Source organism: Callithrix jacchus, chromosome 10 (assembly GCF_049354715.1).
Source record: "Callithrix jacchus isolate 240 chromosome 10, calJac240_pri, whole genome shotgun sequence".
Lineage (NCBI taxonomy): Eukaryota > Metazoa > Chordata > Mammalia > Primates > Cebidae > Callithrix > Callithrix jacchus.
This window is the reverse complement of record NC_133511.1, coordinates 77,888,974-77,911,117: the sequence shown is the minus strand read 5'-3', so window position 1 is coordinate 77,911,117 and position 22,144 is coordinate 77,888,974. Positions and strand designations below refer to the sequence as shown.

Sequence of the window (22,144 nt, the reverse complement as noted above, 5' to 3'; positions counted from 1 at the left end):
CATTCTAAGTTGGCAGAGGTGTCTCATGGATCTCAAAGATGTGGGGAGGCAGGCTGCCTCTGAAAGGGGCAGGAACCAGGGACAGGAGTGCCATCTCTGGGCTTGATGTCTGCTTCTCCCCAGGTGACGGATTTGTTTTTGCCTTCCTCTGCTGACTGGCTTTCTCTATGTCCATGAGTGTGGTCAAGCTCTATCCTGAAGCCCAAACAAGAACGCACTTGACTTCAGTGTGCACGGGCAGCCCAGAACATGGGTTGTGGTCCATCTCCCTCAGACTTGGTGTTTCACTGGGGTGTCTGATGCATGTGAAACTGGCCCAGTCATCCCACAGAACTGTAGTTTCCATAGTTTCTTTTAAATAAACACAGAAATTGATCCCCCCAATGTTAAAACTTAAGAATATTATATTTCTCTTATTCAATTTATTCTCTTATTATTACATTTCTCTTATTCAACTTATTCCTGAGTTCTTTTCTCAGGAAACCATCAGGCCTCCCAGATGTATGAAGGAACTGAAACTTACCAGATCATCACATCTGGACAATGAGATGCCAGACCCTCACCCATCATGATTGCCTGAGTGACTCCTTGCTTCCTGTTGACCACCTCCTCTTCCTTGCACTTCCCTAACTTCTGTTTTCCTGCATGCAGTTAGCATTTCTTCTCTACTATAGAAACCTCTGATTTTAATTGGTCAGCAAAACGGATTTGAGACTGATCTCCCATATCCTTAGCTGCAGCACCCAATTAAAGCCTTCTTCAGTGATTGGCTTTCTATGCAGTGAGCGGCAGGACCTAGATTGAACCCTTGGTATTTCAGTAACACATGGCTTTGCTTTTTACCTTTGGTTTGCAAAACCTCAAGGCCTCTTACATGATTGAAAATAAAAAATCATGCATAGATTTAGGGAGCAGGGTTAAATTGTGTTTTTCTTGCTTTCTCTTTTCTTTCTTCTTTTAAGGACCTGGTTAATAACAACCTGTGGTGCAATGGGAAGTATATATTTGGTCCTTGACCCTGGTTCCTGGCACACAGGTCCTAAAACCTTGGAATATCTGGAGTGATAAGAGTGTCTTTTGTATGCTAATGAGATGACCTGTGGCTGAAGGGGGCACTACATAGCTTCGGGTCTGGTCACCAGAAAGGCCAAGGTATGATTAGAGGACTAGAACTCTCAGCCCCAGTCCTGACTTTGGGAGAGGCAAGAGGGGCTGGAGATAAGGTTAATTACCAATGGCCAAGGATTTAATTCATTATATCCATGTGTTAGAACTTCCAAAAAACCCTAAACAATGAAGTCTGGAGAGCTTCTGGGTTTGTAAACACCTTGAGGTGCTGAGAGAGTGGCACACCTGGACAGCACATGGAAGCACGTGCACCCCTCCCTGCCCCCACACCTTGTTCTATGCATTTCTGCTCTTTGGTTGTTCTTGAGTCGTATCCTCAATAATAAACTGGTAGCAGTAAGCAAAGCACTTTTCTGGTATTAATAAGTAATGTAAACAAACGAGCAACAATGAGTGCTTTTCTGTGAGAAATTCTAGCCAATTATCAAACCTGAGGAGGGGTCCAAGGGAACCCTTGGTGACAAGCTGGAACTTGCCATTGGCCTCTGAAGTGGGGCAGTCTTGTGAGACTGAGCCTTGAATCTGTCGGGTCCGTACTACCTGTGGATACTTAGTGTCCGAGCTGTATGAGCTGTATTGAATTCTAGAACACCCAGTTGGTAGCCAAGGAGTTGGAGAACAAGTTGGAGAACTTGTTGCTGTGGAGAAAACCTAAAACATTTAGTGTCAGAAAGGTGAACAAAACTATCCACAGCCACTTACTCAGCATTCACTGAATCCCAAGAACTGTGACCTTCACATGCACAATCTCATTAACATACTTGACAAGTGGGAAATTAGGTAGATTATCACTCCACATTACAGATGCGGAACCTGTGACTGAGAGAACTCAAGCGACACAAGCTCATCAGCTGGGGAGTGGATGATCTGGAATTTCAGCCCAGGTCTAACTCTGAAGTCAGCACTGGTTTTTAAAAATAGTTTTGTTTTGCAAAGGTAATAGATGCACTAAATTTCATCAGGTACAGAAAGGTAAATCATAAATGGGGAAATTCCTATTTTTATATGTTTTCTAATTATTATTATTTTTTTGAGATGGAGTCTTGCCCTGTCACCAGGCTGGAGTGCAGTGGCGCAATCTCGGTTCACTGCAACCTCCACCTCCTGGGTTCAAGTGATTCTTCTGCCTCAGCCTCTCGAGTAGCTGGGACTATAGGCGCATGCCACCATGCCCGGCTAGTTTTTGTATTTTTAGTAGAGATGGTTTCCTCATAGCCAGGATGGTCTCGATCTCTTGAACTCGTGATCTGCCCACCTCGGCCTCCCAAAGTGCTAGGATTATAGGCATGAGCCACCACGCCCGGCCATGTTTTCTAATGTTTTGCAATGGTAATAGGTGCACTAAATTTTATCAGGTACAGAAAGGTAAATCATAAATTGGGGAAATTCCACGCTGATATTTGCACAGTAATGTACTGCACGCAGTGTTTTGCACTTCTTTTTTGCCTTAGTAATTTGTCTTGGCATCATTCCATGCCTCACTTTTTTTCTAGTAATTTATTGAGGTGAAATTCACATAACATAAATCAGTTGTTTTAAAGTGAACAGTTCAATGGCACTTAGTATATTCACAGTGCTGTACAACTAACCACCACTATATAGTCCCAAAATAATTTTCATCACTTCAGAGTAAAACCTCATACTCATTAAGTAAAGAGCTTCTCCTCTTTTCTCCCACCCCTTCCCCAGCACAGAGCAATCATGATGAATGTATCTATTGTGGATATTTCATATACATGAAGTCACAATATTTGTCCTCCTATGGCTGCCTTCTTTCACTTAGCATGATGTTCTGGAGGTTCACCCACATTGTAGCTTATATCAGCATTTCATTCTTTTTATGATCAAGTAATATTCCATTGTGTGGATATACCACAATTTGTTTATCATTCTTCTGTTGAAATTTGGGCTGTTTCTGCCTTTTGGCTATTATGAATAGTAGTACTAAAAACATGTGTGTATATGTTCTTGTTTGACTCCCTGTTTTCAACTCTAGGAGTAGAACTTCTAGCCATATGGTAATTCTGTGTTTAACTTTTTGAGGAACTTCCAAGCTATTTTCCATAGTGACTGAACCATTTTACATCCCCACTGTATTAGTCCATTCTCACACAGCTATGAAAAAGAAATACCCAAGACTGGGTAATTTACAAAGGAATGGAGTTTAATTGTCTCACAGTTCTGCATGACTGGGGAGGCCTCAGGAAACTAACAGTTATGGCAGAAGAGGCAGCAAACATGTTCTTCTTCACATGGCAGCTGGAGAGAGAAGTGCCAACAGGGGAAATCCCAGACATTTATGACACCATCAGACCTCAAGAGAACCCACACAGTATTACAAGAACAGCATGGGGAAACCACTCCCATTATCACTTCCCACTGGTTCCCTCCCATGACACGTAGGGATTATGGGAACTGCAATTCAAGATAAGATTTGGGTGGGGACACAGCCAAACCTTATCATTCCACCCTGGCCCCTCCAAAATCTCAAGTCCTCACATCTTAAAACACAATGATGCCTTCCTAACAGTCCCCTAAAGTCTTAACTCATTTCAGCTTTAACTCAAAAGTCCAAGTCCAAAGTCTCATCTGAGACAAAGCAAGTTCCTCCTGTCTATGAGCTGGTATAATCAAACACAAACTAGTTACTTCTAAGATACAATGGGGGTACAGGCATTGGGTAGATACACCCATTCCAAATGGGAAAAATTGGCCAAAACAAAGGGGCTACAGGCCCCAAGCAAGTCCAAAATCCAATAGGGCAGTAATTAAACCTTAAATTTCCAAAATGATCTTCTTTGATTCTATGTCTCTCATCCAAGTAGTGCTGAGGCAGGAGGTGGGCTCCCACAGCCTGGGGTAGCTCTCTGCCTGTGATTTTGCAGGATATAGCCCCGCTCCTGGCTGCTTTTATGGGCTAAAGTTGAGAGTCTGTGACTTTTTCATGCACACAGTGCAAGCTGTCAGTAGACATATCATTCTAGGGTATAGAGGACATCTTCTCACAGGCCCACTAGACAGTGCCCCAGTGGGGAGTCTGTGTGAGGGCTCCAACTCCACATTTCCCTTCCACATTGCCCTAGCAGAGGCTCTCCATGAGGGCTCTGTCCCTGCAGCAAACTTCTGCCTGGACATCCAGGAATTTCCATACATCCTTTGAAATCTAGGTGGAGGTTCCCAAACCTCACTTCTTGTTTTTTGTTCACCTGCAGGTTCAACACCACCTGGAGATGAGGAAGGCTTGCCAAGGCTTGGGGCTTGCACCCTCTGAAGCAATGGCCCAAGCTGTCCATTAGCCCCTTTTAGCCACGGCTGGAGCTGAAATAGCTGGGATGTAGGGCATCATGTTCTGAGGCTGAATAGAGCAAGGAGGCACTGAGCTCAGCCCACAAAACCATTTCTCTCTTAGGCCAGGCCTGTGATGGGAGGGGATGCTGTGAAGGTCTCTGATGTGCCCTGGAGACATTTTCCCCATTGTTTTGGCGATTAACATTCAGCTCCTCATTACTTATGCAAACTTCTGCAGCTGGCTTGAATTTCTTCCTGGAAAATGAGGTTTTCTTTTCTATCGCACTGTCAGCCTGCACATTTTCCAAACTTTTATGCTCTTCTTCCTCTTGAATGCTTTGCTATTTTGAAATTTTTTCTTACAGATACCCTAAATCATTTCTCTCAAGTTCAAAGTCCCACAGATCTCTAGGGCAGGGGCAAAATGCCACTAGTCTCTTTGCTAAAGCATACCAAGCACGATCTTTACTTCAGTTCCCAGCAAGTTCCTCATCTCCATTTGAGACCACCTTGCCTGCACTTCACTCTCCGTATCACTACCAGCATTTTGGTCAAAGCCATTCAACAAGTCTCTAGGAAGTTCCAAACATTTCCACATCTTCCTGTCTTCTGAGCCCTCCACATCTCTGGAAAGTTTCAAACTTTCAGGCCGGGTGCTGTGGCTCATGCCTGTAATCCCAGCACTTTGGGAGGCCAAAGCAGGAGGATCACCTGAGGTCAGGAGTTTGAGACCAGTTTGGCCAACATGGTGAAACCCCGTCTCTACTAAAAATACAAAAATTAGCTGGGTGTGGTGGTGGGTGCCTATAATCCCAGCTACTTGGGAGGCTGAGGCAGGAGAATCACTTGAACCCAAAAGGCAGAGGTTGCAGTGAGCCAAGATTGCACAATTGCACTCCAGCCTGGGCAACAAGAGCAAGACTCTGTCTGAAAGGAAAAGAAAAGAATTTCAAAATTTCCCACATTTTCCTGTCTTCTACTAAGCCCTTCAAAGTGTTCCAACTTTTGCCTGTTACTCAATTCCAAAGTCACTTCCACATTTTTGGGTATCCTTATAGCAGTGCCTTACTCCTGGTACCAATTTACTATATTGATCTGTTCTCACACTGCTATCAATTACCCAAGACTGGGTAATTTATAAAGGAAAGTGGTTTAATTGACTCAAACTTCAGCATGGCTCAGGAGGCCTCAGAAAACTTACAATCACAGCAGAAGGGGAAGCAAACATATCCTTCTTCATATGGTGGCAGGAGAGAGAAGTGCCAGCAGGGGAAATGCCAGACACTTATATAACCATCAGATCTTGTGAGAACTCACTCACTATCATGAGAACAGGATGGGGGAAACTGCTCCCATTATCCAATCACTTCTCATAGGGTTCCTCCCACAACATGTGGGGATTATGGGAACTACAATCCAAGATGAGATTTGGGTGGGAACACAGCCAAGCCATATCACTCACCAGCAAGGTACGAGGGTTCCAATTTCTCCACATCCTTACCAACACTTGCTGTTTTCCATTTCCTTTTTATTATAGCAGCCCTAATGGGTGTGAAGTGGTATCTCATGGTAGTTTTGATTTGCATTTCTCTAATGACTAATGATGTTGAGCATCTTTTCATGTACTTTTTGGCCATTTGTATATCTTCTTTAGAGAAATGCCAATTCAAATCCTTTGTCCACTTTTTTTTTTTTTTGGTCTTTTTGTAGTTGAGTTATAAGAGTTCTTTATTCTTGACACTAGACCATTAACAGACACTGTCCCCTCACTTTCTTTGCACCTTTGCTCAAATGTCATCTTAACAGAAAACTCTCTCCAAAGTAGTACATGTTTAAAAAGACAACTCTTCTTCATTCTTCTCAGATCTTTTTCTGCTTTATGCTTTTCATAGCATTGATTACCATCTAAAGTATGATTTCTTTCTGTGTGTGTGTGGTGGTGGTGGCATTAAAACAGGGCTTTGCTATTTTGTTTGTCTCTATTCCTGCACCTAGAACAGAGCCAATGACTTTTAAGCTCCCAATATACAATTGTGGAATGAACAAATGAGAATACATAGAGCTGCCTAATTCTTTTGGTAGGTGAAGAGAGTATATTATTTTAGTTTTATAAAATGTGATCCTTAAAACACAATTTCTCTGCTCATCTAGTGTTTAAGTTTTAAGAGATATTAAGTCCTATTTGATCCCTTAAACTATCAGCTCCCCTCTCTGAGATGTATGCAGCTATCAGCTGGTAAAGGCAGACTTCTCTTCAACACCTGCCTATCTGTATTATCATGTTTTCATGCTGTTATAAAGAAATACCCAAGACTAGGTAATTTATAAAGAAAACGGGTTTAATCAACTCACAGTTCCACAGGGAGGCAGAATTCATGTGGGAGGTCTGAGGAAACTTACAGTCACGGTGGAAGGCAAAGGGGAAGCAGGCATCTTGTTCACAAGGAGTAAACTTCTGGCAGAAAGTGGAATGTAAAGCATGGAGAACACTTCAACTTTTATTTTAATTTTATCTACAGTCAAAATATCTCTTTTACTTGGGCTAGAGTGCTACCAGAAATGCCTGCACTGCTTCCCAACAGGTGAAGCTTGTTTCCCTAACAATCAAGAATAGAAGTACTAAAGGTTTGGTTCCTAGGCCAATAGTATTAGAATCATCTGGGAACTTGCTAGAACTGCAAAGTCTAGAGCCCAATCCAGAAGCTTGTGTTTCACATGCACTCCCTCTGCCCCCAGGCGATTCTGAAACTTGCTAAAATTTGAAGATAGATGTTGGTATGTGTTCCTGGCAGTGGTGGCCAGTCGGTGAATTTCCAAAGCAGCACAGCCAAACAGCCAAGAGGCTATCATCTTGCAGAGATATAAAGCAAACAGACCCACTCCTGGGAAGGAATAAATGGAGCATGACGATAGAGGAATCAAAATGAGAAGATACAATTTTAGCAGTATCTATCCAAATTGTTCCAACCCTGCAAAGTCTTTCCCTTGTTACCAGTGGGACTTTAGACAAGTCCCTTAATTTGACTCTTGTTCATATTTCATAAGAGGGCCAGGTGGAAATTATATTTCAGGGAGAAATGTGGAGATCCTGAGATTTTAGAAAAAAAAAAAAGGAGTCTAAAATGTGAGAGCCTCAGCCACAGGACCTAGGCGTGGATGGGAGCGCATTCTGGGTACAGAGAATGTTTATTATGTGAACTTCTTCTGACCCAGCCATCCTGGCAGCACCGCGTGCCGAGGCTGATAAAAGGTTTGCCTGCATAAACAGACAGAGCTGTCTGCTCCAAGACCCTCCATAACCCTTTGTGGTCTAAGCAAAATTGTTGTGGACACTTCCCTCTCTCGCCTTCCCATGAGCCCCAGTGGGTAAACACAAAGGGAGCTCTGTTCCTTGCTCACTTTGCAAAGCGTTGTGGGCTGGGCCTCGTAATGAAGTGGATACTGATAATATAATAATAGCTAACATGCACGGATGCTTGCTCCTTGCCAGGCATTTTACTAACTGTTTTAAGGAACCACTTCTTGTAAGACTCCTAACAGTCCCAGGAGTTGGATACCTCCTTTTATAGATGAGAAAAATGAAACTCAGAGAAATGGAGAAATTTGTCCAAGTCACCTGAGCAAGGAGGAATGCAGAGCTGGGGTTGCTCCCAAGGCCCTGATTTTACAATTAAATTGTATGGCCTCTCAACATGGATCTTTATAAAGGTGGGCTTTTATTATTCTCAAAGGAGAAACTACATAAAAATGAGAAAATTAAGGTTTAGAGATATGCATTAGTTTATCCAGTATTACAAATCTATAAGGTAGCAAAACCGTGACTAGAACACAGTTCCTTTCCCCACACTATGATGCCTCACTGCTTGCTTCTTCCTCTGACAAACCTGACCACAGAGAGCGCACCCTTCCCTAAGAAGTGGCCCTTTTCCCCTATAGAGCTGACCGAGGGTTTTGAGGGGTCAGGGGTCGGGAGCTGGGAGTTAAACACACCTATCTGAATCCCTGTCTCTTATCTTGGGCAAGTAACTTTACTTTTCTTCCATTTTATTTTAATTTGGGTATAATTTATAAATATATTAAATTTAATATTTTTAGGGTACAGTTCTATGAGTTGTGACAAATGTATACCAATGTCATGTATCCTCCACCACAATCAAGGTATAGGATCCTCCAAAGGTTTCCAGCCTCCTTTATAGTCCACCTGTTCTCCAACCTAAACTCTGGCAACCAGTGATCTATGTACAGTCCCTATAGTTCTGCCTTTTCTATAACATTATATAAATGGGATCAGCATGTAGCCTGTCCAATCTAGTTCCTTTCACTTAGCATAATACGTTTAAGATGCATTTACAGTGTTGTGTAAATAAGCAGTTCATTGCTTTTCACTGTTGACCTGCAAGGATCTTAAAGTAGTAAAAGATCAACAGGAGTTGCCCCATCTAACTGGAAACACCCTGTCTGAGAGCATCACCTGTGAGTCCTGGCTACTGTCTTCAAGATGGCTCAACTCTTTTGGAGATGGTGGGAACGAAAGTGACTGGAAATCTCAAAGGCACAAACACATCCTTTGGAGCTATCTTAGATGATCTGAGTGACAGCTAGTGGGGGCTAGGAGCCCTGTGGTTTGAACTAGAGAGCCCTGGGATAGTTAAGTCATGGTAGGTAGGGCAGAGCCAGAACCCAAACCCTGGCGTGTGTAGTACAAGTTCAGCTCTTTCCCTTACTCCAGCAGCTTCCAACCACATCCACAGGAAAGCAAGCACTGCTGGGCCTGACCAGGCTATGCCAGAGGTTAGAAGAGAGGTTGATGGGGTGGGAGGAGGGCTTTGTTGTGAGGCCTGATAAAAGACTCCTTAGCACGGATTCTCCCTTATGGTCTGCAGAACTAGGAATGGGTCACAGTACTAAGGGGCTCCATCTCATACTTACTGAATCAGCATCTCTATGTGCAGCACCCAGGTTATCTGTATTTGCTTGTCAAACTTCTAAAAAGGTGATGCTGTTTTGCAGCCAGCATCAAAAACTGCTCCAGAGAAGAAATAAACATATAATTCTGTCCCAAGCGGTGGAGAGAATTGGGTAGAAACACATTTCTAGATATTCTTCCTCTGAAGTTGTCTAATAACATCAATTATTATTTCCCTTTTATGGCACTGGTTCTGCCAAAATTCTTTTTTTCTTAGTCATCCTCTACTTTAAACACACATGCAAGAAAATACAGAGCACATGTATCCACCTGCTGAATAAAAAGGCAAGACAGCCAAGCTTGAGGCTTGTCCCTCCTGCGTTACATTTCAAGGGTGATGGCCAGAACATGGTCCTCTGGGTCTCTTATGCTCACCCACCCACAGAAAGTTGGCAAATTAAATGTATATCTTGGACATTCAATGACTGTTACTCATGGAAACCCTGAATCCATGTGAACACTCTTTCCAAAGCCAGATGGAATTTCCACTCAGAAAAATCTTGGCACCAATAGGCAGGAACTGGGAAGCCTCCATGAAATTAGTGGCTGGCACTGCAGGCTAACCAGGGAGAGGTGAGCCTGGTGGGAGGCTAACCAGGGGGAGGTGATCCTGGTGGGAGGCTAACCAGGGGGAGGTGATCCTGGTGGGAGGCTAACCAGGGGGAGGTGATTCTTTTCCCTGTTTATCAGGACCTGGTGACCCTCTGATTCTTACTCATGGGTCTCAAGGCAGGGTGGCAACTTCTTCTAAAGCAGACCTTCCTCAAAGAGGAATGCCTCATTAAACTATAAGCAGCCCCAATGCAAACATTTGTAAGAATAATCAGTGTCTAAATTAAGACAGTTTGATAGACAGTAATAGAAAGCCACCAAACATAGCTCAAACCAAAAAGAAAGTATATAAGAAGAACACCAAAATCATCTTACCATCCTTCAGGGCTGATGGTGCAGCTGGTTGTCAGGAAGGCTCATGTAAGACTGGAACCAAGAACAAGAGTGACATTGTGGAATGAAACAGCTACTCTCTTCCTCTCACTCTTCCTATCCCCCACCATGCCCAGGTTCAAAGACAGCTCAATTTTTCTCTTACTTCAATGGTTTCTTCAGCTTCAATGTCCAAGGAAGAATCTGATGGGTCAGGCTTTAATCAGATCTCCACCCATGGTCCAATCAAGTGGGGTGGTCATTCATACTGGTACCACGTGACCTCCCGCTCTCATCTTAGTGGGACCAGGGATAGGCACCCTTCATGGGCATTCAGAAAAGAGCCCACTTTTATTATTTTCTTCACCCTCCCTTCCTTTAGTTGCCAGTGTCTCCTTGTCCATCCCTCCATCTTACTGTCTCATCATTGCCTATTTATCCTGTTTCTTTGCTGCACTGTAGATTCTTTGAGGGCTGGGATCTCAGCCCCTAGCAGGCCTGCCTTTATTTAGCTATCCATATTGAGTGCTAATTCTCTGCAGGCCCTGTGCTGCCCTGGAGATGGCTGCAGGGACCAGCATCATTCCAGTCCACACGGCTTGCATTCTAGCAGGGACAACAGATGCTAAATAGTCACGCAGTCACATTATCTCTCATCACAATTCTTCACATTTTTTTCTCCAGTTATGTTCAGTGTAGTCTGTCTAAGAAGGAAGAGAGAAAAAAAGAGAAGGAAATATATAATAAACTCTCCCCTTGTCTAAGTAACTATTCAGAATGGTTAAGGTTTGCAAATCAGGGAATAACAGTCACCTGTCCAGACTCGGTGCCATTATGTTCCAGATATCTGAGGTTTCTTTGTTTGAGGAGTGTTCCATTCTGGGGAGCTGAGGGGACTAGACAGGTAAGTCCCATCTATTCCCTCAACCTTACCACCTCCCCACTCACAGCAGGAAGCACCTAACCATTCAGACAGACAAGAGGCCTTTTATTTTAATTTTTTTAAATTACAGATTCAGGGGGTACATGTGCATTATGCTGGGCTTTGGTCTCCTAGTGAAACTGTCACCCAGGTAGTGAGCACAGTACCTAATTGGTGATTTTTCAACCCTTGCCCGCTCTTTTCCTTCCCACTTTTGGAGTCCCCAGTGCCTGTTGTTTCCATCTTTAGGTCCATATGTACCCACTGTTTAGCTCCACTTGTAAGTGAGAACATGTGCTATTGATTTCCTATTTCTGAGTTATTTCACTTAGGATTACAGCCTCCGGCTGCATCCATGCACACACCATAGGTATATTTGTCCAATGCCTGTACCCCGATTGTATCATAGAAGGAAGTAACATGTGCAAATGACATGATTTCATTCTTTTTTATGGCTGTTTAGTATTCTATGGTTTTATATATATATGTATATACATCTCACTTTTTAAAATCCAATCATCTGTTGATGAGCACTTAGATTGTTTCCATGACTTCGATAGGGTAAAACTGCTGTGATAAACGTATGAGTGCAGGTGTCCTTTTGATAAATGATTTCTTTTACTTTGGGTGGATACCCAGTAGTGAGATTGCTGAGTTGAACAGTAGTTCTATTTTTAGTTATTTCAGAATCTTCATACTGTTTTCCATGGGAATTGAACTGTATATTAGTCTATTCTCACATTGATAATAAAGACATACCCAAGGCTTGGTAATTTATAAAGGAAAGAGATTTAATTGACTCACAGTTCCACATAACTGGGGAGGCCTCTCAATCATGGCCGAAAGCGAAGGAGGAGCAAAGTCACCTCTCACATGACAGCAGGCAACAGAACATGTGCAGGGGAACTCTCCTTTATAGAACCATCAGATCTCATGAAACGTGTTCAATATCACGAGAACAGCACAGAAAGATCTACCCCCATGATTCAATTGCCACTGGATCCCTCCCATGACATGCAGAAATTATAGGAGCTAAAATTCAAGATGAGATTTGGGTGGAGGACACAGCCAAATCATATCATTCTACTCTGGCCCCTCCCAAATCTCATGTCCTCACATTTCAAAACCAGTCATGTTTTCCTAAGAGTCCTCCAACGTCTTAACTCATTCTAGCATTAACTCAAAAGTCCAAGTCCAAAGTCTCATCTGAGACAAGTCCCTGTGTATCCACCCAAAGGAAAAGAAATCATTTTATCAAAAAGACACCTGCACTCATATGTTTACCACAACAGTTTTACAATATCAAATGATTTTACCTGAGAGCTGGTAAAATCAAACACACATTAGTTCCTTCTAAGATACAATGGGGGTATGGGCATTGGGTAAATACACTCCCATTCTAAGTGGAAGAAACTGGCCAAAACAAAGGCTATAGGCCCCATGTAAGTCCAAAATCTAATAGGACAATCACTAAATCTTAATGTTCCAAAATGATCTCCTTAACTCCATGTCTTACATCCAGGTCATGCTGATGCAAGAGGTCGGCTCACATGGCCTTGGGCAGCTCTGTTCCTGTGGCTTTACAGGGCACAGCCCCCCTCCTGGCTGCTTTAACAGGCTGGCACTGAATGTCTCTGTGGCTTTTCCAGGTGCACAGTGCAAGCTGTTGGTGGATCTACCATTCTGGGTTCTGGAGGACAGTGCCCCTCTTCTCACAGCTCCACTAGGCAGTGCCCCAGTGGGGAGCCTCTGTGAAGGCTCCAACCCCACATTTTCCTTCCACACTGCCCTAGCAGAGGTTCTCCATGAGGGCACTGTCCCTGTAGCAGACCTCTGCCTGGACATCCAGGTGTTTGCATACATCCTCTGAAATCTAGGCAGAAGTTCTCAAACCTCAATTCTTGTGTGCACCTGTAGGACCAACCAACACCACATGGAAGCTGCCAAGGCTTTGGGCTTCCACCCACTGAAGCCACAGCCCAAGCTACATGTTGGCCCCTTTTAGCCATGGCTGAGGTGGCTGCGATTCAGGGCACCAAGTCCCAAGCTGCACACAGCAGGGTTGTCCTGGGCCTGGCCCATGAAACCATTTTTCCCTCCTAGGTCTCCAGGCTTGTGATGGGAGGGGCTGCTGTGAAGGTCTCTGACATACCCTGAAGACATTTTCCCCATTTTCTTGGTGATTAACCTTCTGCTCTTCATTACTTATGCAAATTTCAGCTGCTGACTTAAATTTCTCCCCAGAACATGGATTCTTCTTTTCTACTGCATTGTCAAGCTGCAAATTTTTCAAAGTTTTACACTCTGCTTCCTCTTGAATGCTTCGCCACTTAGAAATTTCTTCCACCAGATACCCTAAATTATCTCTCAAGTTCAAAGTTCCATAGATCTCTAGGGCAGGGGCAAAATGCTGCCAGTTTATTTGCACAGCAAGAGTGACCTTTACTTTAGTTTCCACCAAGTTCCTCCTCTCCATCTGAGACCACCTCAGTCTAGACTTTATCGTCGATATCACTATCAGCATTTTGGTCAAAGCCATTCGAAAAGTTCCAAACTTTCCAATATCTTCCTGTCTTCTGAGCCCTCCAAGTCTCTAGGAAGTCCAAACTCTCTTACATTTTCCTATCTTCTTCTGAGCCCTCCAAACACTTCCAACTTCTGCCTATTACACAGTTCCAAAGTCACTTCCACTGTTTGAGATATCTTTAAAGCACTACCCAGAAAAATTTGCTGTAATTAGTCCAGTCTCATGCTGCTAATAAAGATACACCTGAGACTGGGTAGTGTGTTTGTGTGTGTAAGGTTTAATTGATTCACAGTTCAGCATGGCAGGAGAGGTCCAAGGAAACTTACAATCATGACAGAAAGGGAAACAATCATATCCTTCTTCAGCACCAAGCAGAAGTGCATCGTGAAGGAAGGGAAAAGCCCCTTATAAAACCATCAGATCTCGTGAGACTTACTCACTACCATGAGAACAACATGGGAAAGACCTGCCCCCATGATTCAATTACCTCCCACTGGGTCCCTCCCATGGCACATAGAGATTATGGGAGCTACAATTCAAGATGGGATTTGGGTGGGGACACAGCCAAACCGTATCTAACTAATGTGCATTCCCACCAAAAGTGTATTAAGTGTTCCCTTTTCTCCACATTTTTGCCAATATGTTATTTTTTTGACTTTTTAATAATAGCCATTCTGACTGGTGTGAGATGGTATTTCATTGTGGATTTCTCTGATGAATTTAGTGGTATCAAGCATTTTTTTCATATATTTGTTGGCCACTTGTATGTCTTCTTTTGAAAAGTGTCTGTTTATGTTCTTTGTCCACTTTTTAATGGGGTTATTTGGAGATTTTTTTTGTTGATTTAAGTTCCTTATAGATTCTGGATATTAGTTATTTGTCAGATGCAGAATTTGCAAATATTTTCTCTCATTCTGTAGGTTGTCTATATACCCCGTTGATTGATTCTTTTGCTGTGCAGAAGCTTTTTAGTTTAATTAAGTCTCATTTGTCTATTTTTGTTATTGTTGCATTTGCTTTTGAGGTCTTAGTCAGAAATTCTTTGCCTAGGCCAATGTCTGGAAGAGTTTCTCTTAGGTTTTCTTCCAATATTTTTACAGTTTCAATGCTTACATTTAAGTCTGAATCCATCTTGAGTTAATTTTTATCTATGGTGAGATGTAGGGCCTATTGTTACTCTTCTGCATATGGCTAGTCAGTTTTCCCAGCATCCTTTCCCTATGGTTAATTTTTGTTGACTTTGTTAAAGATCAGTTGGCTGTAGGCATGGGGCTTAATTTCTGGGTTCTTTATTCATTCCATTGATCTACATATTGATTTTTGTGTTAGTACCAGGCTGTTTTGGTTACCATAGCCTTGTGGTATCATTTGAAGTCAGATAATGTGATACCTCTACTCCACCCTGGTGTAGATGCCCCTCCTCACCTCACAGTAAAGGAGAGCACTGCTGGGCCTTGGGGAGGTCAGCATTTTGTCAAGAACAGAGCTAAGAAAAAAGTCTACTTGACCTCAAGAAGTTTTTTTGAGTTATTTTAGTTTTGTTTCGTTTGGAGGATGATGCCTTCTGCTTTTATTTACCGATTTATTCACAAAATACTTAAAATATACCCAAAATAATAAAAAGAACCAGTCACACACATATGCCCTGATGTAAGTAATCATCATGGCTGATTAAACAGATGTGAATATTTGGAGACTTTTGTTTCAGAATTCCTCCATGCTGGTACACTCCCTTTCTTGAAGAAATAAAACGTTATGAATACAACTGAAGACATCCTCCATCCCTTCCTTGCCTCCCACCTCAGGAGCAGCCTGTACATTTCTATACTTTTGTTATTTGTGAGCATCCATAAACAATACATGCTACTGTTTTGTAATTCTAAGGTATGTACAAATAGTATCTCATACGTGTTGTTTTGCCTTTTCCACCTCATATTATATTTTTGAGAGTTAGTGATGCTGCTGCCTGTAAATACTATTCCTTGTTCTACCTGCTGTACTTTATTCTATTATTGTAAAAGCCCTGGTCTATCTAGTCTACTGCTGAAAAACACTGGCAAGTAATTTCCACATTTTTTACCATTGTAAATATTGCCTCAGTAAACATCTTTATAAATGCCTTCTTTTGCACATGGTCATGAGTTTCTGGAGGATGGACAGCTAGAGGTGAAACTGCTGTGTGGCCACTTTCTAGGCAAATTTCTGCAAGTTACAACCGCTCTGCTGCCATTTCCTCAACCATGAAATGGGATCCCAGTTTATAATTCGGTATCCCCCTCATAGACAAAGTGTGAGAATCTAAAATTTTAAGTAATAATTCCAGAAAGTGTTTCCAATGCCCTAAAAGAAAAAAATCAACTGTTCCTAGTGGATACAGAGTTTAGCCAGTGACACAATGGGAATTGTGGAAATGTAGAATGTTCTCTACTCTACATGTGATTGTCCTGGGTGGCTCTGTGCTCTCTCCTTGCTCTGTGCCCCTCACCTCACAATGATCATCCAGACTGACCTTTTCTCCAACCAGTCCCCAACCCCACTGGGCTACCCCTGTGTAAGCTCTTTGGAGCTGACATTCCCTGTCCAGATCTGGTTTGGGCTCATCTCTGCGGCTGGCCCCAGGGCTTTTTTTTGAGCCCATGAATGTCTCAGGCTGGTGAAAGGACTGGCATGGAGCTGGGCAGGAAGGCCACTTATATTTGAGACCTGTAGATTTTCTTACTGTTTCCTCTCTCTCATTTTCTGTCTCTCTCCCTCTCTCTCTCTTTCTTTCTTCTTTCTCTTTCTTTCCATTTTTTTTCTTTCTTTTGTAGTTTCACCTAATAATGAAACTGTTGATAAATTATTACATTTGGGAATACAAAATGTAGACTCCATACAAGAAAACAAGTGTCCCTTTGCCCGACACTTGGGGCAGTTCAATACATAGAGATCTTTAAGTTCAGCCTGAAAGTCGAGACCTGGAGACTGCATGGCAAAAGATGTAAGGCAGAGGACAATCTTATCTGGGGGAAATTCCTGGTGGTTTAAGCCAGCAACACGAAGGACTGGAAGAGTGTCATGTGCTCTGTAATCCCACACCACTGCAATTCCTAGCTCGGGCCACAATACGCCCCACAGCATCCTTCTTCCTAATGTCCACCTGCCCAAAGTGACAAGCTGGGGCATGTGGAGACTCCGCTCCAGGTTCCTGGACCAGGGTCAGCCACTCCCAGAAAACTAATGAATGCTCAGCTAGGGCTGCCAGATGCCCAGGGGGCAGAGCAGGAAATGCGGGAAAGTGGGCTTTCCTTGAAGTTTTGGGAGGGCCCTGCCCTGGAGGCCCAGAAGTAGAAGGGACGGTGGCTGGAAGCTGTGTCTTGGCGGTAAACAGTAACGTGGGGAGTGCTGCAGAGTAAGGCAGTCTTGAGGCCTAGAGCTGGAGGGCACCAGCTGCAGAGTCAGCTACACTCAGGGCCTCTGGCCAGCCCTGTCGCCACCTGCTGCTTGGCCTCACCGTCTAACTTCTCTGATTCTGCACTAGTCACTCCATATTACATTTTTGAGACTTATCAATATTTTATATTAGGGCTAATTTGGACACAGACAAATGTGGTAACCTGGCAGAGCGGAAAGGTAGGAAGGAGCTGAACTGGTTGCAGGTGTCTGGTCCTGACCACTCCGCTATGCCACCCTTTAGGAGCTTGCTGACTTTCTCATGACGTCCTCCAATTCCAGGAGCTGCAGGTGCGTTGCCCTGGCTGGAGCACGGTGTCAACCATGGCAGACTAAGGCCAGCGGTGATGGCTTGAAAGCCAGGCTGGGGGGCTGGGATTTTTCCTGAGGATTGCACGCTGGGGCGGAGGTTGGCTTGGAAAGACCACCGTGGGGACGGAGGAACACTCCCCCCGCCACCCCCAGACTGGAGACCAGAGAAGACAAGGGCCTGGGATGCCGCAGGGGCAGGGGGATGCACGGAAGGAGATGGCTGCCTTCCGCAGAGCTGGTCGCGGGGGCAGAAAGGAGGGCGTGGGGCGTGAGGTCGCCTGCGCCCCGGCTGGCCAATGGCCGGGCGGCGGCCCCTCCGCGGGGCGGGGGCCTGCCGGCCGGGTGGGCGGGGCGCGGGCTCTCTCCGGTACCAGCGCTGCCGCACCCCGCCGCGCTCCAGCACTAGCGTCCCGCCCACCGCGTCGCTCCCTCGCCCGCAACTGTACCCGGAGCCCGGCGGCCTCCCGGCGGGAGGAGCAGATCCAGTGCAGCTCGCAGTGCAGCTCGCAGTGCAGCTCTGTCCAGTAGGGGTGGGTGAGGTGCGGCGGCGGGGTGGGAAAGACTCGACTCAGCTCAGCCTCCCTTGGGTGGGTGTGGGGCGGGGCGCTCAAGTCCGACCCGACGCCGAGGGGAGGGGGCTGACCTGTGCTCTGCCCACGCCAGGTAGGAGCTGAGAGAGGTTTGGGGTGGAAGCGGGAGTCGGACATTCTTACCTGGTCGAGGAGGGCCAAGGGTCGAACCGGCGACAGAGTCGAGGTGAGCTGGGGCTTGGGAGCTACTAGCGTAGAGGATCCGGGTTCGGTTGATCTGGCAAGAGAGTTCCAGCATCGCAGGTGGTGGGCAGAGCTCAGCTTCTGCTCAAGGATGGGGATGCAGGGTCGCGGGGCGATCGGCGCTCGGGCTGGAGCAGGCGGGGTCGCGTCTCTTTGGGTGGAGAGGAGCTGCGTTTTCGGGTGCCTAGGTTTCCTCCCGTCTTGGGGCAAGTGCATGCGGGAAAGAGGGGCGCCAGGGGCAGGCGGCGGGGCGGGGCGGGGCGGCGGGCCGGGCGAGAGGGGTGATCCGCGCCCTCTGATCGCGTTCCGGGACACACAGGCGGCGACTGCGGGCGCAAAGCGGAGATGCAGCGGCTCGGGGGCACCCTGCTGTGCCTTCTGCTGGCGGCGGCGGCCCCCACGGCCCCCGCGCCCACTCCGACAGCGACCTGGGCTCCCATAGAGCCCGGCCCGGCTCTCAGCTACCCGCAGGAGGAGGCTACGCTCAACGAGATGTTCCGCGAGGTTGAGGAACTGATGGAAGACACGCAGCACAAATTGCGCAGCGCGGTGGAGGAGGTGCGTGCGCCTGGCTGCGCCGGGCGCTGGGAAGCGCCAGGCTGGGGGACAGCAGGGGCTGGGAAGGCATGGAGGAGCGCTGGCCAGGGACCTGGGATCCAGCAGGGGCTGGGAAGGGCCAACAGCAGATGCGGAGGGGCCTCGAGGCAGCCCAGTTTGATCCCGACTCTCGCCTCGTTTTGCCTTCCTGCCAAAAAGTCTGGATCTGTGCCTGTCCACCGAGAGTCTCTGAGGCTGGACCCTCCCTAGGTAGCTGGGGCCACCACCTGCCTGCAGTTGGCGTCAGGCACACAGTTGGCCTTCCCTATTGTAATCATAGGTTTGCAGGGCCCCTGGTATTCCAGCACTGTGGTTTCACACAGACCCGGGCCAAGCTCCAGACATCACCAAGTTCTAGCTTGTCCGCTATGCTTTGAGCTTGTTGGGATGCCATGTAGGGACAAAGAGGCAGAGTCCTGAGCTTTGCTGGCAGTCTGTCTGGGCTGTCTTGCTTGTCATGCCATGTGGGGGCAGAGAGGGAAGATGGAAATCCTAAATCTCAGCACTGTATGAGTGACAGATGAGGATGTGAGAGGCAACCCTACCTCCGCCTAACAGTGCTTCGCTGTTATTCCTGGCCTCAGGTCCTCCTCTGCCACTCAGTAGCAGCGTGACATTGGGCAAATCATTTAACATCCTGCACCTCAGCTTCCTATGGCAACTAAATGTCATAAGTGCTGGCACCTGGCAAATAATAGGTGCACAGTATTTAGCAGCTATTATTATCAGATACCATATACCTTGGCAAAGCTTTGCCTATCTTCTGCCCTCCATCACCTCCAGGTCTAAACACTGTGGGCGGCATCTTGTTCTATCCTCTATGGCAGGCACCCATGCATGCCAAGGGCTGCCTGGGCCACTGTCCCAGCCCTCTCCATCCAGGTGTGAGGAGCTGTCCCTGGTATCTGGGGAGGGTAGGCATGGGCGCTGCTGGGTCCGGCTCTGGCTGTAGCCTGTGTCTGGAGAGAAGCCAGCCATCCCAGTGAAGGAGCCAGCAGGAAACCAGTGTCCAGGCTGGTTCACCTCTGGCTTGGTAGCCCCCTTGCACAAAGCCTTAACTGCTGGCGCTTGTCTCCAGGGAGAAGTTGCTTTCTCCTCACAGTCCTCTGTAGTTTAGGGCTATTTCCCCTCCCACTCCCCAAGAGTCAACCTGTGGAGTTTGCAGTGAAGGGGACACTCACTGGCTTGGGAGGCAGTGAAGTGGGCAGCTATCCTTGAATATCCACTGGAGAGGCTCAGATCCCAAGACCCATGATCTTTCTGTGATTCATGCTCCTGGACTGCAAAACAATCATGACATGGAACAATTAAAGGGTGAAGGGAATCAGATAGGCCCCAATGTCTCTTAACTCTGAAGCTTCAAATTAAATTTAGTTTGAGATGCCTCTGGTTCTAGGGCAGGCCATCTGCTTTCTTTATCTTATTTTAGAACTTTCCCTCCTGCACACAGATTCCAGTAAGACTAAGTCACCTCTATGTTTTTGTGCGCGCCACTGTTCAGAAAGTTTGCAGCGTGGTCCTCTGATGTTAGCTCCTGCTGAAGGAGAAGAGGAAGCAGCAAGGGCTCTTCAGTCTCTTCTTGAGCAGAGCAGTGTGGGGTCCCTGCAGGACCTAGTGACGAGGTCCTCTCCATGGGCGTTATCCACAGCAGGTTTTGCCAAGATCCTAGCTTTCCTCCCTCTAGATGTGGCTCTGTGTAGGTTGGTGGGTTGAAGTTTGCACCAGGGGAGACACGGGCTGTCACTTCTACCCCACTCTTTCCCATAGAGTGTCCTCACTGACAGTGGGTACAGGACACCATGGCAGGAGAACAGGCAGTGGGGACTGACCTTCCCTCATCCAGTCCCTGCTCTGCCACTTACTGGCAGTGGCATCCCGAGTCTGAAGTGGAGAAATGTCCACCTCCTGGGGTAAGGGGAGAATTAAATGAGAAGATGCAAGTCAAGCAAATCAGTGAGTTGGGCAGCTGTTCTTGAATATCCACCAGTCAGGTCCAGAGCCCAAGATTCATGGTTTCTGTTTCCTATGATTGCAGAACAATCACGACTTGGAACAATGAAAGGCTGAGGGAGTCAGATAGGCTCCATTGTCTTTTAACTCTGTAGCTTCAAATTAAATTGAGCTCCGGATGCCTCTGGTTCTAGGGCAGGCTATCTGCTGACGGCCTAAAATGGGGTGAAGTAAAACAGGTGTAATATAGGTAGCTTCATTGTGAGGTGGCTGTGAGGATTACATGATTGTTGGTTGTAAATAATAGCTATCATTATCATCATATTAACAGTAGCAGTATGAATGGTAACAAAACACCACCAGGGCTGATAGATTCTCAATAGAATCTGTCTTTTAAAATATCTTAAACCATTAAAAATTAGTCTTAAAATATTTGAAATATCTTTTAGATGTTTTCAAAAATAGAATACAATAGATTGTTAATAGACTGTGGTTATTAATATTAATTTTTTGTAAAGAGACTGCCAGACAATCATTAAAAAATCTGGAGACAACATGCTGGAGAGGATGTGGAGAAATAGGAACACTTTTACACTGTTGGTGGGAGTGTAAATTAGTTCAACCATTGTGGAAGACCGTGTGGCGATTCCTCAAGGACCTAGAAGCAGAAATTCCATTTGACCCAGCAATCCCATTACTGGGTATATATCCAAAGGATTATAAATCGTTCTGTTATAAAGACACATATACACGTATGTAAACTGCAGCACTGTTTATAATAGCAAAGACCTGGAACCAACCCAAATGCCCATTGATGATAGACAGGACAAGGAAAATGTGGCACATATACACCATGGAATACTACGCAGCCATAAAAAAACTCATCATTTTTTTTCCATAGTATACAGCATAGTATTCCATGGTGTATATGTGCCACATTTAAATGGCAATTATCCCATGTCCTTTGTAGGGACATGGATGAACCTGGAAACCATCATTCTCGGCAAACTGATATAAGAACAGAAACACCACATGTTCTCACTCATAGGCAGGTGTTGAACAGTGAGAACACATGGACACAGGAAGGGGAGCATCACACACTGGGGTCTGTTGTGGGGGACTAGGAGAGGGACAGCAGGGGTTAGGGCGGTTGGGGAGGGAAAACATGGGGAGAAATGCCAGATATAGGTGATGGGGGGATGGAGGCAGCAAACCACATTGCCATGTTTGTACCTTTGCAACAATCCTGCATAATCTGCACATGTATCCCAGAACCTAAAGTACAATAAAATATATATGTATATATATAAAAAGAGACTGCCAGA

At 45.6% G+C, this 22,144-nt stretch overlaps 1 protein-coding gene and 1 long non-coding RNA gene across 6 annotated transcripts in view; one reads left to right on the top strand and one right to left on the bottom strand.

Annotated features, from left to right (window-relative positions):
- Positions 1–5,211: 5,211 nt before the first annotated feature.
- Positions 5,212–10,610, bottom strand: LOC144578126 (uncharacterized). Of its 2 annotated transcripts, none has more exons than XR_013523307.1 (3): positions 10,473–10,610; positions 10,310–10,360; positions 5,212–5,343 (listed from the first exon to the last, which is right to left on the bottom strand). It is a non-coding gene; the product is annotated as an uncharacterized LOC144578126 (long non-coding RNA). The 2 variants fall into 2 exon arrangements; XR_013523308.1 differs by lacking the exon at positions 5,212–5,343 and adding an exon at positions 7,162–7,298.
- A 7,287-nt stretch (positions 10,611–17,897) lies between these two features.
- The window catches only part of DKK3 (dickkopf Wnt signaling pathway inhibitor 3), a 48,665-nt gene continuing 44,418 nt past the window's right edge, over positions 17,898–22,144 (top strand). For 2 of the 4 annotated variants that reach the window (XM_078340515.1, XM_078340514.1), the window contains exons 1-3: positions 17,898–18,029; positions 18,163–18,255; positions 18,592–18,830. In XM_078340515.1, the coding sequence (XP_078196641.1) occupies positions 18,618–18,830 (213 nt within the window). In that variant the 5' untranslated portion in view covers positions 17,898–18,029; positions 18,163–18,255; positions 18,592–18,617. The remainder of the gene's footprint in view (positions 18,030–18,162; positions 18,256–18,591; positions 18,831–22,144) is intronic. The other 2 variants (XM_078340516.1, XM_002755055.6) reach the window with 1 other exon arrangement.